The sequence below is a fragment of the Bufo bufo genome, chromosome 5 (genome assembly GCF_905171765.1).
Source record: "Bufo bufo chromosome 5, aBufBuf1.1, whole genome shotgun sequence".
NCBI lineage: Eukaryota > Metazoa > Chordata > Amphibia > Anura > Bufonidae > Bufo > Bufo bufo.
The window spans coordinates 173,523,452-173,537,126 of NC_053393.1; the positions used below are offsets into that span (position 1 = coordinate 173,523,452).

The window sequence follows — 13,675 nt, forward strand, 5'->3', positions numbered from 1 at the left end:
CCTCTCATTTTGTGAAATCCAGGTCAATAGACAGAAGTGCTGGATTGTTTACAGTATGCGCATAAGTCATAGTCGTATAGGGGGCATAATTTTGGACCATGGACAGGTTGTTATTAATATTGTTGTTTATATTTGTTTTTTTCCCTATGTCCCTCCCATCCCATCCCTTTCCCCCCCCCCCTTAACCTGATGCGGGCAGTCAATGGAGAATATTTCATGATGTATGTATGAGCTATTGTTTCTAAATGCCTGTATTATTTTGTCCAAAAACTTAATAAAAATATTGTGAAAGAAGTAATGGATTGTTAGGCTTCTTTCACACTAGTCTTAGGTTTGTCCGGCAGGCTGTTCCGACAGGGGAACGGCGTGCCGGATCCATACTAACAGATCAAGCCCAGCCCCATTCACTGTAATGGGGATGGGCGGGAGATGCGGTCGCAGCACGGCAAACTAGCTAAGAGGCGGCCGGACAAATACTGCAGCACGCTGCGTTTCTTGTCCAGCCGCCTATCAGCATGTTTGCCATGCTTCAGCTGCATCTCCTGCCCGTCACCATTATAGTGAATTGGGCCGGGCCGGACTTCCGTCAGCATACGTGGGCTATAGCGTTAGTACAGATCCGGCAGGCCGTTCCCCTGCCGGAACAGCCTGCCGAACAAACCTAATACTAGTGTGAAAGAAGCCTTACAGGCTGGATTAGATTAAATATGCTGGATAACTGGACTGTGATACAGTCCTGATCAAAAGTTTAAGACCACTTGAAAAATGGCAAAAAATCATATTTAGCATGGTTGGATCTTAACAAGGTTCCAAGTAGGAGCTTCAACATGCAACAAGAAGAAATGGGAGTGAGACAAAACATTTTTTGAGCATTCAATTTAATGAAAACAATGAATAAACTGAAACAGGCCGTTTTTCAGCTGATCAAAAGTTTAGGACCACATGCCTTTAAAAGGCCAAATCTGTGCAAAGATGTGGATTCATTGTCATTTTCGGTTAGGTAGTCACACGTTGTGATGGCAAAGGCAAAAAAACTCTCCCTTTTTGAACGTGGTCGGGTTGTTGAACTGCATAAGCAGGGTCTCTCACAGCGCGCCATCGCTGCTGAGGTGGGACGCAGTAAGACAGTCATTTGGAATTTCTTAAATGATCCTGAGGGTTATGGAACAAAAAAAGTCAAGTGCAAGACCCCAAAAAATTTCATCAGCACTGAGCCGGAGGATCCAATTGGCTGTCCATAAAGACACTGGACGATTCTCGACCCAAATTAAGGCCCTTACTGGTGCTGATTGCAGCCCCATAACCATCAGACGGCATCTGAGACTGAAGGGCTTCAAAAACAAAAAAAACGTCTTCAAAGACCTCGTCTCCTTGAACGCCACAGAACTGCTCGTTTGGACTTTGCAAGAGAGCACCAAACATGGGACATTCAAAAGGTGGAAGAAAGTTTTATTCTCTGATGAGAAAAAATGTAACCTTGATGGTCCTGATGGTTTCCAACGTTACTGGCATGACAAGCAGATCCCACCTGAGATATGTTTTCTACGCGCCACAGTGGAGGGGGCGCCATAATGGTCTGGGGTGCTTTTTCCTTCAGTGGAACAATGGAGCTTCAGGAAGTGCAGGGAACGACTGGGTTCTTCAACAGGACAACGCTACAGTACACAATGCCCGCAGGACAAGGGACTTCTTCCAGGAGAATAACATCACTCTTTTGGCCAATCCTGCATGTTCCCCTGATCTAAATCCAATTGAGAACCTTTGGGGATGAATGGCAAGGGAAGTTTACAAAAATGGACAACAGTTCCAGACAGTAGATGGCCTTTGTGCAGCCGTCTTCACCATTTGGAGAAATGTTCCCACTCACCTCATGGAAACGCTTGCATCAAGCATGCCGAAACGGATTTTGGAAGTGATAAACAATAACGGCGGAGCTACTCATTACTGAGTTCATGTTTGGAAGTTGGATTTCTGTTTTGGGGGGGGGGGGGGGGGGGGGGGTTTGTTAGTTTTTTTTTGGAGGTGTGGTCCTAAACTTTTGATCAGCTGAAAAACAGCCTGTTTCAGTTTATTCGTTGTTTTTATTAAACTGAATGCTCAAAAAATGTTTTGTCTCACTCCCATTTCTTCTTGTTGCATGTTGAAGCTCTACTTGGAACCTTGTTAAGATCCAGCCATGCTAAATATGATATTTTGCTATTTTTCAAGTGGTCTTGAACTTTTGATCAGGACTGTATAACCGTATATAATGCTGTCTTGGGTGAGGAACCTCAGATATTACATCATTTGGCCAGCTTACCATCACACTGGTGGCGCCATTAGCTAGTGGACCGTAGGTAATGTAAGAATGACCGGTGATCCAACCGATGTCAGCTGTGCACCAGTAAATGTCATCTTCATGGTAGTCAAAGACGTACTTGAATGTCAGAGCAGTGTACAGCAGATATCCTGCAACTGTGTGCAAAACACCCTGTGCAAAAGAACTCAATCGGTATCAGAAACATACGTATATATGTACAGCATGTAATACATGTGATTGGCTGAACTAAATGAGTAGAGATCAGACTGGGCTATATTTATGTAACAATACAGACTATGTCATTGAGGGTGCATGGAAAGCTCGAAGGGTGGCGTAAGGGGGTCATTATCATGAAGCATCTGCTACTTAGGTAAAAAAAAATAAAGAAGATGACTATGAAATGGTTGAATATCATATGAAAAACCTTCACAGATGAGGACAAGTCAAAAACTCTTTCCTGGTAATTTCAGACTTTTAGGTGCAACGGTGACCTGTCCTTGGACAACCCCTTTAACTTGACTTTTTCAATGTTTTTTTTTTATTTTTTTTATAACAGATATAGTCTATGAATATACAAAGCATCACCTGGTGAAGCAGTTTCTAATCTTTACTGACAAAACTTAGGAAACAATGAATTCATTATTTATTGATTTTGAGTCTACTGGGGGAAGATATCCTCTGCAATGAAACGTTTTTATTGTTGTGCTTTATGGCTGCGAATATAGAAAAAGACTACAAACAGTAGGTCTTCCAGGATGTTGTACTGGAAAACACAAATGTCACACTGTATGAGCTGGAATGTTTGGTCAGGGAGTGGCACTGCTTAAATGTCATAAAAGAAAGAATGTGTCTATAAACGTCCCACATACGTGGACATGGCTGATGTGACATTTTCTTGCCTGAGTTTCCTGGTATTTGACAACCAGTAGGTTTTGAAGAAAACAGAAAGATGACAAGTCCACACCCTCATTAGTAAGGAAACATATAGCACATGGTGGATTAGGAACATAAAGAACACTAGGTCTAACACGTGCTAAAAGGTGGTAGCACCTTGTCACTTCTCATCAGTGCTTCTGAGGGCGAGTTCACATGTTGTGGCTGACGTCCACCAATGATGCTGCCAAAACAGTGTCAACATGCAGATCATCACAGTTGTCAACCTGAATGCAGCCAAAAGCAGTTTCATCTGTCAGCAGTTTTGTACCTATTAAACTGTCTAGCCTGCTGCATGTGCGCTTGGCAGCTGAAGGCATCTGTGTTGGGCCCAAGTTCATATGTGCCCACATTGCTGAGAAAAAAATTAAGTTTCAATATATGCAAATAAGCCTCTAGGAGCAACGGGGGCGTTGCCATTACTCCTAGAGGTTTGGCTTTCTCTGCAACTGCCGCTCCCTGCCCACTTTGATTGGCAGGGCCAGGTGTGGTCACGTTTACGCTGCCTGGCCCTGTCAATCAAAGTGAAGAGGGCAGAGTAGAGGGAGAGCAGAGTCTCCAGGTGCAGCACAGCTCCACTCAGGGACGGCCTGGGAACCTAAAGGGGTTGGCCCATCTGATTAATTGGTGGGATATATCGCTAAGATAGGCCACTGATGTCTGATAGGTGTGTGGCCCAGAGGTGAGACCCACACCTATCTCTGGAACGGAGCTTGCAAAGTCAGCGGCCAACGCTCTATTCACTTCTATGGAGCTGACGTGCTTCCTTAGAAATTAATAGAGGGCAGTCCACTCTCCTACACTTTGCAGGCTCCATTGTAGAGATAGGTGTGGGGCCCGGAGGAGGGACACACATCTATCAGACACTGGTGGCATATCCTAGCGATATGCCACCAATGTATGAGATGGGCCAACCCCTTTAAAGTGACCCTGGAAAAACACCTAAAACTGGTCTCCATGTTGTAGGCAAGTCCAAACTGACAGAAGGTGGGGCAACACAAGTACAATGCCACTGCAATACCATAGGACAGCGGTACAACTGAACTCAGGAGGGTATATGTGGCCGTCAGCCAGTTACATAAGTTCCTGATGCTCCCAGTGTGAATTACTGCTGAGAACATCAGATCATTACGTACCTGGCCAGCGGCAGTAAGGAGGGCGGCTGCTACTGTTTAAAGAAAATATGCAGCCAAGTCTTTCTAATTCTGTAAACCCCTTTAACTATCGTTGGTTCAGAAGAATTAAAACTCACCAGTTTAGTTGTGCTTAACCCCTTAAGGACCTAGGACGTACCGGTACGCCCTATTTCCCGAGTCCTTAAGGACCCAGGACGTACCGGTACGTCCTGACTTAAAATCTGTATTCCGGCGCCCCAGGGGTTAATTGGAACGGGATTTCGGCTGAAATCATTCAGCCGGCATCCCGTAACAATGCAGGGGGGGGTCATTTGACCCCCCCGTATCGGCGATCGCAGCAAACCGCAGGTCAATTCAGACCTGCGGTTTGCTGCGCTTTTTGCAGTTTCTGATCGCCGCGGTCCCTGACCGCGGGGATCAGAAACTTTAGAGTGGCTAAAATAAATATTTTTCACCCCCCCCTGCACGATTTTATGCCGGAGGGTGGTGCGGGGGGGGGGTGTCGCAGGCGGTGGGGGCGTTGCGGGAGGCGGGCGGTGCGGCAGGCGGGATCGCGATCCCCCGCCCGCCTCCCCATGAACGATCGTTGGCTTCTAGTGGTTGTACCAGGGTGCCAGCACATTGCTGGCACCCTGGTATAAACGGCTGACATCTGTGAAGATGTCAGCCGTTTAACCCTTTCCATACCGCGGTCCGTACGGACCGCTGTATGGAAAAAGTTAACTGTCATCGGTCAGGGAGCTCCCTCCCTCTCCATCGGGGGGCTGCTGTGCCTTTGCAGCCCCCCGATGGAGAGGGAGAGAGCCCCCAGAGAGCCCCCCTCAGCCCCGTGCTTACCCTTCCCCGTCTGCGAAGTTCTGAGCAGACGGGGAAGGTTCCCATGGCAACAGGACGCCTGCTCAGGCGTCCTGCTGTCCATGGTGCTGAACAGATCTATGCTAAAAGCACAGATCTGTTCAGTGTAAGTAAAATACAGTACAGAACAATATATATTGTTCTGTACTGTATTATACAGACACCAGACCCACTGGATCTTCAAGAACCAAGTGGGTCTGGGTCACAAAAATGTAAAAAAAAGTGAAAAAAGTTAACCACTTCCCATCTGGGCCCTTTGCCCCCTTCCTGACCAGGCCAAATTTTGCAAAACTGACATATCTCACTTTATGTGGTAATAACTTTGGAACGCCATTATTTATCCAAGTCATTCAGAGATTGTTTTCTCGTGACACATTGTACTTCATGATAGTCATAAATTTGAGTCAAAATATTTCACCTTTATTTATGAAAAAATCCCAAATTTACCCAAAAAATTTGAAAAATTCGCAATTTTCTAAATTTCAATTTCTCTGCTTTTAAAACAGAAAGTGATACCTCATAAAATATTTATTATTTAACATTCCCCATATGTCTACTTTATGTTGGCATGATTTTGGAAATGTCATTTTATTTTTTTAGGACGTTAGAAGGCTTAGAAGTTTAGAAGGAATTCTTCAAATTTTTAAGAAAATTGCCAAAATCCACTTTATAAGGACCAGTTCAGGTCTGAAGTCACTTTGTGGGGCCTACATAGTGGATACCCCCATAAATGACCCCATTGTAGAAATTACACCCCTCAAGGTATTCAAAACCGATTTTACAAACTTTGTTAACTCTTTAGGCGTTCCACAAGAATTAAAGGAAAATGGAGATCAAATTTTTAAATTTCACTTTTTTGGCAGATTTTCCAATTGAATCAAATTTTTTCTTTAACACATCGATGGTTAACAGCCAAACAAAACTCAATATTTATTACCCAGATTCTGCGGTTTACAGAAACACCCCACATGTGGTCATAAACTGCTGTATGGGCACACGGCAGGGCGCAGAAGAAAAGGAACTCCACATGGTTTTTAGATGCCATGTCCCATTTGAAGCCCCCTGATGCACCCTTACAGTAGAAACTCCCAAGAAGTGACCCCATTTTGGAGACTAGGGGATAAGGTGCCAGTTTTATTAGTACTATTTTTGGGTACATATGATTTTTTGATCATTCATTATAACACTTTATGGGGCAAGGTGACCAAAAAATTGGTTGTTTTAGCACAGTTTCTATTTATTTATTTTTACAGCGTTCACCTGAGGGGTTCAGTCAAGTGACATTTTTATAGAGCAGATTGTTACGGACGTGGCGATACCTAATATGTATACTTTTTCTCATTTATTAAAGTTTTACACAATAATAGCATTTTTGAAACAAAAAAATTATGTTTTAATGTGTCCATGTTCTGAGAGCTATAGTTTTTTTATTTTTTGAGAGATTTTCTTATGTAGGGGCTGATTTTTTGCGGGATGAGGTGACGGTTTTATTGGTACTATTTTGTGGGACATACGCGTTTTTGATCACTTGGTGTTGCACCTTTTGTGATGCAAGGTGACAAAAATTGCTTGTTTTGACACAGTGTTTTTTTTTTTTTTTTTTTACGGTGTTCACCCGAGGGGTTAGGTCATGTGATATTTTTATAGAGCTGTTTTTTACGGACGCGGCGATACCTAATATGTATACTTTTTTTTTTTTTTTCTATTTTTAACTTTTTTTTTTCATTCCTTACTTGGGGACTTTTTTTTTTTTTTACATGTGAAACTTTTTTTTATTTTTTTATTTTCAACCTTTTATTTTTATTTTTTTTATTTTACACTTTTCGTCCCCCATAAGGTCATACAAGACCTCTGGGGGACATTTACTTCACTTTTTCTTTTTTTTTTTCACTGTTGATTTCTCCTGTAACTGGGGCTGACATAGTAGCCCCAGTTACAGGACAAATGCACCCCTATAGAGGCTGTACAGCAGCAATCCAGCGCTGTACAGCCTCAGAGCAGGGCTGATCGAGGTCTCTGAGAGACCTCACACAGCTCCTGCACACTCCGGTCACGGCGGTCACATGACCAACGGGCCGGAACAGGAAGCGCACAGCGCTTCCTTCTCTGCAGACACAGCGCTCGGTGAGCGCTGTGTCTGCAGCGATCGTGAAGGCAGGGACACCTGGGAACTGTCCCTGCCTTGTCTTAGGGTTGCCCTGCTGTCACTGACAGCGGGCAACCCGATCAGCAGCTGCACGATTAGCGTGCAGCTGCTATTTCTGACAGGACGTTTTAAAACGTGCTGTCAGAAATAGACGTCCACCCATAGGACGTTTATAGTCTATGGGCAGACGTGAGGTGGTTAAGATAAAAAAAAAACATTTATCACTGAATAAAAATTAAAAAAATAAAATAAACTACACATATTAGGTATCGCCGCGTCCGTAACGACCTGATCTATAAAATGTTACTTTCCCCGCACGGTGAACGCCATAAAAATAAAAAAATAAAAACTATGAGAAAATTGAAATTTTGCCCACCTTACTTCCCAAAAAAGGTAATAAAAGTGATCAAAAAAGTCGCATGTACGCCAAAATAGTACCAATCAAACCGTCATCTCATCCCGCAAAAAATGAGACCCTACTCAAGATAATCGCCCAAAAGCTGAAAAAACTATGGCTCTTAGACTATGGAGACACTAAAACATGATTTTTTTTTTTTCAAAAATGAACTTATTCTGTAAAACTTACATAAATAAAAAAAAAGTATACATATTAGGTATCGCCGCGTCCGTATCGACCGGCTCTATAAAAATATCACATGACCTAACCCCTCAGATGACCACCGTAAAAAAATAAAAATAAAAACAGTGTAAAAAAAGCCATTTTTTGCCATCTTACGTCACAAAAAGTGTAATAGCAAGCGATCAAAAAGTCATATGCACCCCAAAATAGTGCCAATCAAACCGTCATCTCATCCCGCAAAAAATGAGACCCTACTCAAGATAATCGCCCAAAAACTGAAAAAACTATGGCTCTTAGAATATGGAGACACTAAAACATTTTTTTGGTTTTAAAAATGAAGTTATTGTATAAAACTTACATAAATAAAAAAAAATGTATACATATTAGGTATCGCCGCGTCCGCGACAACCTGCTCTATAAAATTACCACATGATCTAACCTGTCAGATGAATGTTGTAAATAACAAAAAAAAAAAACGTGCCAAAAAAGCTATTTCTTGTTACCTTGCTGCACAAAAAGTGTAATATAGAGCAACCAAAAATCATATGTACCCTAAACTAGTACCAACAAAACTGCCACCCTATCCCGTAGTTTCTAAAATGGGGTCACTTTTTTGGAGTTTCTACTCTAGGGGTGCATCAGGGGGGCTTCAAATGGGACATGGTGTCAAAAAAAACAGTCCAGCAAAACCTGCCTTCCAAAAACCGTATGGAATTCCTTTCCTTCTGCACCCTGCCGTGTGCCCGTACAGCAGTTTACGACCACATATGGGGTGTTTCTGTAAACTACAGAATAAGGGCCATAAATATTGAGTTTTGTTTGGCTGTTAACCCTTGCTTTGTAACTGGAAAAAAAATATTAAAATGGAAAATCTGCCAAAAATGTGAAATTTTGAAATTGTGTCTCTATTTTCCATTAAATCTTGTGCAACACCTAAAGGGTTAACAAAGTTTGTAAAATCAGTTTTGAATAGCTTGAGGGGTGTAGTTTCTTAGATGGGGTCACTTTTATGGAGTTTCTACTCTAGGGGTGCATCAGGGGGGCTTCAAATGGGACATGGTGTCAAAAAAACCAGTCCAGCAAAATCTGGCTTCCAAAAACCAAACCGCGCACCTTTCACTCTACGCCCTACTGTGTGCCCGTACAGTAGTTTACAGCCACATATGGGGTGTTTCTGTAAACGGCAGAGTCAGGGCAATAAAGATACAATCTTGTTTGGCTGTTAACCCTTGCTTTGTTAGTGGAAAAAATGGGTTAAAATGAAAAATTTGACAAAAATATGAAATTCTCAAATTTCCTCCCCATTTGCCAATAACTCTTGTGCAACACCTAAAGGGTTAACAATGTATGCAAAATCAGTTTTGAATACCTTGAGGGGTGTAGTTTCTTAGATGGGGTCATTTTTGGGTGGTTTCTATTATGTAAGCCTCGCAAAGTGACTTCAGACCTGAACTGGTCGCTAAAAATTGAGTTTTTGTAAATTTCTGAAAAATTTCAAGATTTGCTTCTAAACTTCTAAGCCTTGTAACATCCCCAAAAAATAAAATATCATTCCCAAAACAATTCAAACATGAAGTAGACATATGGGGAATGTAAAGTCATCACAATTTTTTGGGGTATTACTATGTATTACAGAAGTAGAGAAACTGAAACTTTGAAATTTGCTAATTTTTTTCAAATTTTTTGGTAAATTAGGTATTTTTTTGTGCAAAAAAAATAATTTTTTTGACTTCATTTTACCAGTGTCATGAAGTACAATATGTGACGAAAAAACAATCTCAGAATGGCCTGGATAAGTCAAAGCGTTTTAAAGTTATGAGCACTTAAAGTGACACTGGTCAGATTTGCAAAAAATGGCCTGGTCCTTAAGGTGAAAATGAGCCCAGTCCTAAAGGGGTTAAGGAAAAAAAAAAAAAAAAAATGACAGGTTTTCTTAAATTTGGTCACATTCAGTCTTGCAAAACCTTTCCAATAATTACAGTATTTTCAGTGGAGATTATAATTACCTTTGGCTTTCCAGTGGAGCCACTTGTATAAAGGATAAACAGGGGCTCTTCTGCGTCCAGCCACTCAGGTTCACACTCCTCAGCCGCCTCCACCATTAGCTCGTCCAGCCACCTGTCAGTATCTGGATTCCAGGCAATCTGCAGACAGGGCCAAAATGTTCATCAGTGACCAGGGCTACCAATGAGAACGAACAGCTGCAAAACATAATGTACTGTGCACTGCACACCAATGTCAGGAATAGAAAATGTACACAGCTATTCTCTTCCTGAAACTGCGACATTAGACTGCTGGTAAACACGTATAGCTGTCTCTTGTGAGGGGGCCATACAAAAAAGGAAAATCAACATATAAGAAAGAGGGGTTTGCTGTTTTGTTTTTTTTGTTTGTTTTTTTAACGCACCCAAATATGCCAACTTAGTGCTACTTTTTTGTGCCACTTGGTACTTTTTTGTGACTTTTTTAAACAAATATTAGGGGTCATGGACTATGGGCCTACTCCATTTTTTGGGCGAAGATAAGTCGCAAATTTTGTTGCAAGTGCTGCATGGTGACAACATTTTTGACTTCTGGGTTTTTCAGACACCCTCTCCACTTTTCCAAAAAGTGGCAGGGGTGTGGAGGCAGGCTCATTTAACATCATGTGCACCAGAAAACACACACATTACTCCAGGAATCTACTTCATCTCCTAGCTGGAGTAGATTTCTGTTCTGGCGCACACACAGCAGAAGGTGCATCTTTTAATAAATTGGCCGGCTCTACAGCCAGCAGGGTTTTAACTAAGACCAAAAGTCTTAGCTCAGAAAAATACAAAAATGCTAGTAAAAGACCACATGGGAAGCCACCCTTAGGGCTCCTCACACACACACGTTTGCTCTGGTGTTTATTGACCACAAAAAAAACAATATAGAACATGCTATTTTTTTCCTTAATGGAAAACATGCGTTTTATATGGTTTTTCAGTGGTGTTTCTTTTCCCTTCAAAACAAATGTATTAATGGTGTTTTTTCTCCTATAAAGATGGAAAAATGCTTGAAAAAAAACAACATAATTTTAACATGCTGCATTAAATTTTTTTTGCTAGAGACAAAAAATGCCACCCAATTAATGAAAATTCCAGTAGCAAAAAAAGTGTCCTGTATTTAATATTTCCCCCAGACTTTCAGGTAACATCTGAAGCTGGCGTTTCTTTTTCCACCAAAAATACATCACAAAAAACAGGCGTAAAAGAAAGTCACAAAAAACATGGCGAATACACAACAGAAACCTACAGTACTGAAGAAAATTAGGCTCAGGCAAGACTGTAAAAGTCTCTGGCAAATGAAAAGATTATTATCCATAAAGTATATTACTGGGGGAATTACCTGAAGTTTTGACTTGTTTTGGTTGTTGAGCCTCCCGCTCAGGTGCCTCACCACAATGCAGTTCTTCACAGTGTGCGTCCTTTGTGACAAATACAGTGTAAACATGCAGCATGTACGTACACGACCCAACACATTAACGCATCATGAGTGACAGGATGTGCAGTGACTTAATATTGATGAGCCATCCTTAGGCTAGGTCATCAATATCAGATTGCTGGGGTCTGACCCCCGACACACCCGCCTTTCAGCTGTCTAAAGGGGTAGCTGCACTCACGCGAGCAATACTTCCTCTTCAAAATTACCTGTGCATCGTCTCCTTTGTATTATTACAACTGCTCGCCCCATTAAGCCATCCTGCACAACCCCTTTAACAAATACATGCCAGTCGCTATAATAATTTGCTGCTTAACACCCATACATAGTGAAAAGTGAATTTGACACAAAATTCCAAGCCGACTCCTCTTCTAATGCTTTTAATTTTACAAGACTTGAACTTTAACATGCGTGATCCACGGGCCAGCAGTTTGAGATACATGCCATGTCTCTAAGGCACGGATGCACGAGCCATGGCCCTTAAAGCCATGGTTTGCGGCCCCCGTCCTGCTGGACAAGAAACACAGCTGATCGTCTGCCTGAGCGATCAGCTGTGCTTCTGAGCGCCATATGACCATAGATTAAAGCTCCCGCAGGAGCAGTTTGAGAAGACAGAATGGCTTTATTACCGCTTGTGCTTCCTCTTGTGCTCGGTGCATTGTGCTCAATGAATGCCATGCAGTAAATAGAGGAAGTGGCTATGGACCCAGCAACCACATTATTGGCGGATGTCTTGGGCACAGCAGAGCTGCAGGCTCTTGGCAGACCCTGATCAGGTCTGCCAGTGTACAATGACCCCCTTCCCCCCACAAAGGGCTGTTTTCACCTGTAACTGGGGTTTCTTTAGATGAGTTAGAAAAAGTGCTAAAAGTGAAAACAAAAACGTGTCAGTGTCGCCCAGAAGTTTTTTAAAGACCCCCTGGGGGAAATATTATCTTCCAAAAATATATTAAAAAAAAAGAGTGATGAAATATAATACAAATAAGTAAAAAAATATATAAAAAAGCCCATGCTAACCAAAGCCGTTCACGTGAAGCTATATACATATTATACATCAAAACGACCGACACAAAATAATTCTTTATTTTGGTGTCAGTTTGAATATTTAAAAAATAAGGAGCTAGAGTTTGGAGGAAAAAAATTCCGGTACTTATTAAATACATTTTGCGCCATTTTCCCCAAATAAAGCTAAAAAAATTAAAAAATTGCTAAAATATATATTATAAACTAATATGTGTCACATAAAAACGTTGCAAAAATTATTTTGGTGGTCCAACAAAAAAGGTATAACCGTTAAACCACCATGTGTGCTAAATCACAAAAATGTGTCTGGTCATTAAGGCCTTTTCAGGCCTGATCATTAAAGGGTTAACCAATGAGCGCTATTCCCACTAGTATGGTTGTTGCATGGTACCTGTCACCCAGATATAACCTATAACTGTGGGACAAGAGGTGGTAATAGCCAATGAGTACCGTCCTCGGCAGTGAAGGAAAGCGCTCATTTATGATAGCAGGTTAGGAAATGTCGCCACTTAAGCCCCTATCACACGGCCCAAATATTGGGAACAAGTGTTCATTGAAAGGCTCGTTCCTTATAAATGGCCAATCAGCCAATAAATGAGCAATCACTCGTTTCATCAGGATGAAAGAGGCTGGATTATTGGCAGCACATCTCCCTGTGTAAAGCCTCATGCAGACGTCCGTGGAACGCGGTCCGTAAGATACCGGACTGGCATTGCAGGAGCGCACGGCGTCATTGGTTGCTATGACGCCGTGCGCTCCCGCATTGCCAGTCCGGTATCTCGCGGACCGCGTTCCACGGACGTCTGCATGAGGCTTAACCAGAAAAGCGTTGCCGATAATCTGATGAAATGAGTGAAGGAGGAATGACTTGGGTAGCAATCCTTACACTTTGACGTCATTTATTTGAATTAGGGGGTACTTGTATCCAGGGGGTAGTAATAGGCAACAGACATTAGGAAAAAAATAATTTCAAAAGTCATACTTTTCCAGGCATTTCTGTATAGCCTCATCTGCAATATGCTTCAAGTTGATGAGTTTTTCTCCTCTGAACACACCATCTGCAAAATAAACATTTATTTCAGGCCTAATTGCCACACAATGTGCGTGACAAAGGATCAAGAATTCTGTAAAAGTATATACACACGGCAGAGTTACTGCAAAGGCTTCCACAGCCATTACATACATTTAAAGGGGTTGTCTCTCTTCAGCAAATAGCATTTATTATGTAGAGAAAATTAATA

The 13,675-nt window shown here is 41.9% G+C and overlaps 1 protein-coding gene across 1 annotated transcript in view; it reads right to left on the reverse strand.

Annotated features, from left to right (window-relative positions):
- The window catches only part of LOC121001109 (acetyl-coenzyme A synthetase, cytoplasmic-like), a 57,081-nt gene that overhangs the window by 16,313 nt on the left and 27,093 nt on the right, over positions 1 to 13,675 (reverse strand). Inside the window, exons 6-9 of the mRNA XM_040432038.1 lie at positions 13,417 to 13,492; positions 11,319 to 11,397; positions 9,956 to 10,093; positions 2,300 to 2,470 (exon numbers count right to left, since the gene is read on the reverse strand). Of these exons, the coding sequence (XP_040287972.1) occupies positions 2,300 to 2,470; positions 9,956 to 10,093; positions 11,319 to 11,397; positions 13,417 to 13,492 (464 nt within the window). The remainder of the gene's footprint in view (positions 1 to 2,299; positions 2,471 to 9,955; positions 10,094 to 11,318; positions 11,398 to 13,416; positions 13,493 to 13,675) is intronic.